The following is a 3239-nucleotide window of genomic DNA, read 5'->3' on the forward strand; positions in this document are numbered from 1 at the left end:
TTAGGCTTTTGTAGAAATAGTGTAATGGCAAGATTATTTCAGTGAACTACTACCACATGAGTAAAGATATATATGGTTTAAGATTAAGCTCGCTGTGTGTAAGAATTGCATCGTCGGCATATGGATCTCATGGCTGGCACTTCACTACTCATTATACGTGTTAGGAGCGGCCAATGACCAGAGATACGTGTCTCGAACATGCAACGACCATAAGTAACACTACATCTATAGAAATTAAAAAATCAACTTGACATGTCATTGAGTGTGTACGTTTTAAATTACTAACTGAGAGCATTGCGCACGTTTAATAAGTAGACCGAAGAAACAAGAATGAATTAGGCATCTGTAAAGAGAGGGTCAAGAAAGTAGGCAAGAGAACGGAGCAGTAGATCTCCACCCCAGGTGTTGCCGTGGCCGCGGCCCTCGTCCTTGCGCTCCACCTCGAACTGCAAGTCTGCAACCACCAGCCAACTTTCCTCTTGCTATCACCATTTTTTGAAGCTCTACGGCAGGAATGTCCCAGCTCTCCGCTGACGACAATGGATGCCTAGTCGCCTAGATTACTCATCTCGGGGATGTTCCTGGCCATATATATCTCGTCGGGTTCAGCTCCTGGAACACGCTGGCTGCGGATGCGCGTCCTCCTCTCCTCCTGCAGTCGCCACATCCTCTCCAGCAGCTCTTTCATGTAGTCGATCGCGTCCCCAGGATCGACACTCTGTCAATCTAGATGTCTACAAAAACACACATTCAGATTTACTCCCAATATTCTAGCCATTAATTTTCCAAGATCGATTGACGATTGGTCTTTACCTTGATGATCCTGGGCACGACGGAGGTAGCCTGGAGAGACGATTCACGGTTGTTGAGGCGCTTACAACGCCGGCACTCAACCATCAGGTTCTTGGAGGGCATGCCCTCCAGTCCTCCACCCTCTTCTTCCTCGACGCCGGCATACATAGGAGCTGCCGCCATCGTGTAAGGGCAGAACGCGCCACTGTCCGCGCCCGGCAGCCCGGGATCTACCACGCAGGCGTCGAGGCGTCACACGGCGCTGGCGATTTTACTGCTCACCGCTGCCGGGCCGGCCCGTGTAGATAGGACGGCCGAAGTGGGCAAAAAGCGGCAACGATAGCCTCATCCTCGCCACCGAGGAGGGTGAGCATTCCGTTGCGAGAGCCGCCGCTGCCGCTGGAGTCAACGGTGTGGCAACCAGCGGGCCGCACGGCCACCGACCTGGACGGCGTCGCTCAGCACCGACTTCAGCTTTTCCTTTGGACCTCTGCGTTGCCGCAGTAGCTGTCTGTCGCTCTCGCTCCGCCCGCGTGGAACGACCCGGAGGCAGTCGACTGTCCAGACTCCAGGAGATCGCAATGAACCCGCCCGGGGAGTCGGCAGCGCCACGGCCGATGTACCCACTGTGGCAACGGCTGCACATCGTCCTTCGCTGGCAAACAAAAGAGCATGCATAGTCGACGACGGCGAGGACGGACTGTCAAGGCGAACATGTCAGGTGTGAAGGACTGGAGAAAGTAGAAGAGAAGCACATCCGGCGAGAGCTTTGACGCGAACTCGGCGCCGGCCTCTCACCCCGCCGTCCGTGTGCGGTGTGGTTCCCTCACCGGCTCCTTCCGTGCTCTTCTCGTGGTCACCCCAAGGCAAGGAAAAACGAAAGCAGGAAAGCCCGTATTATAGAACTTCCAAATGACCAGAACTAACGATGAAAGCAGTGCCTAGAATCCAAGAACGCCCAGAAGAGCTGCACCTGCTAACACGTCCTGCTACCGCTCCTCCTTCCGCCTCCTCGCCCACATCTTCATCGTGTACGATGGACTGGCGGCGCCCAGGTCGCCGACTACTGCCAGGACACTCCCAAGCTGCAAGTCGTGCGCCGCAGAGGACCGCGTCGGAGCCTCCGACAACCTGCCCGGTCTACCCGGGGTTGCCTCGAGCTGACGACCTCCCAGGCGGACGACGGCCTGCCATCCCCGACCAGACCGGACAGCAACAAGAGTAACCATCCCTAATTCTTATGCAAGACAGAGTGCACGGCCGGCTCGAACCAGGATGGAAAGAAGATGGATGGAAGAGGCTGGTATTTATAGGAAGCAACAAGGAAGCAAAGGACAATTTGAAGGTAGCCACTGCATGGATAGAAGAAGCAACCAGAGAAATAGAGAAAGGCGGCAGCCGACCATAGAGCAGGCCTAGAAAGCACGGCGAAGCGGCAGCCAACCTCACAACAGCACACGTGGCAGAAAGGAAATTCTAGTTCGAAACAACCAGCATTATTAAATATAAGCAGTCAGACCAGGATACATTGCATGTTGCATGCCTGCAGACCAATGAAAACTGCATATCCTGTGCGCACATGCAACCAAAAGCGAACCGGAGGAAGAATCGCGCATGCATGCCCATAGAAACCGCCCATCCTGCACACCCATGCAGCCAATGGCAAACCGATTTAGAAAACCTAGCCGCAATTGCTAACTGCACACAGGTGCATACCCTTCCAGATCCCCCACTAAAGCACGTGGCGTGTCCCCGTTGGCTCGCTTTTTACTGATAGAAAAAAGTCAAAGAAACAGTAAAAAAAATCCTGACCAGATTTAGTATATGTATAATTATCAGTGAACAAGGATTTTCCTCGGGCCAAAATGTATGTTCAGACTGAGCACATCATTGGGGATAGCGTGAGATAGAAGGTCGTTGCACTTGCACAAAGCGCTAAGAATAAGTTGCCATATGATGTCAGCGATAACCTGTGTAATTTCCGGGAATCCATGTAAAACGGACTATTGACAATATTTAGGCAAAGAACCCCGACAGATAGAGACGGATTTAAACGGTTTCTGTGCTTATGACTGACTCACTAGTAAAAACGCATGAATAAATGTCAAGCAAGTGGTCGTGCCGGAGTGGTTATCGGGCATGACTAGAAATCATGTGGGCTTTGCCCGCGCAGGTTCGAATCCTGCCGACCACGCTTCCACTTTTTCATTTTCTGTTTTCCTTTTTTTCACGAAGCCAAAAGCCATAACACCAACCCAAACTAAATTTGCATGTGCTTTTTGTCTTCCTTTTATAGCACAATAGCTGGCCAGCTTCTACAAACCGAAAAAGACTTTCGCCATGTTTTATACTTTCTCCATCCGAAAAAGCTTGTCCCTCAAATAGATTAATGCTAGATACATTCATTTGAGGGACAAGTTTGAGACAAGTTTTTCGGACGAAGGGAA

At 51.6% G+C, this 3239-nt stretch overlaps 1 protein-coding gene and 1 non-coding gene across 2 annotated transcripts; one reads left to right on the plus strand and one right to left on the minus strand.

The window, feature by feature from the left end:
• Positions 1-236: 236 nt before the first annotated feature.
• Positions 237-2060, minus strand: LOC125556602 (transcription factor bHLH93-like). Its single transcript, XM_048719298.1, has 2 exons — positions 814-2060; positions 237-734 (listed from the first exon to the last, which is right to left on the minus strand). Exons 1-2 carry the CDS (start codon positions 973-975, stop codon positions 606-608), a joined length of 291 nt encoding a protein of 96 aa, XP_048575255.1. The 5' UTR covers positions 976-2060; the 3' UTR covers positions 237-605.
• An 844-nt stretch (positions 2061-2904) lies between these two features.
• On the plus strand, positions 2905-2986 carry TRNAS-AGA. The gene has a single exon. It is a non-coding gene; the product is annotated as a tRNA-Ser (tRNA).
• Positions 2987-3239: the final 253 nt, after the last annotated feature.

The sequence above is a fragment of the Triticum urartu genome, chromosome 5 (genome assembly GCF_003073215.2).
Source record: "Triticum urartu cultivar G1812 chromosome 5, Tu2.1, whole genome shotgun sequence".
NCBI lineage: Eukaryota > Viridiplantae > Streptophyta > Magnoliopsida > Poales > Poaceae > Triticum > Triticum urartu.

Excerpts from the sequence above, each read along its gene's own strand:
- LOC125556602 (XM_048719298.1), bottom strand. The coding sequence starts at position 975 with ATGGCGGCAGCTCCTATGTATGCCGGCGTCGAGGAAGAAGAGGGTGGA. Across the intron at positions 735-813 it reads TCGTGCCCAGGATCATCAAG|ACATCTAGATTGACAGAGTG; the intron begins GTAAAGACCAAT and ends GTGTTTTTGTAG.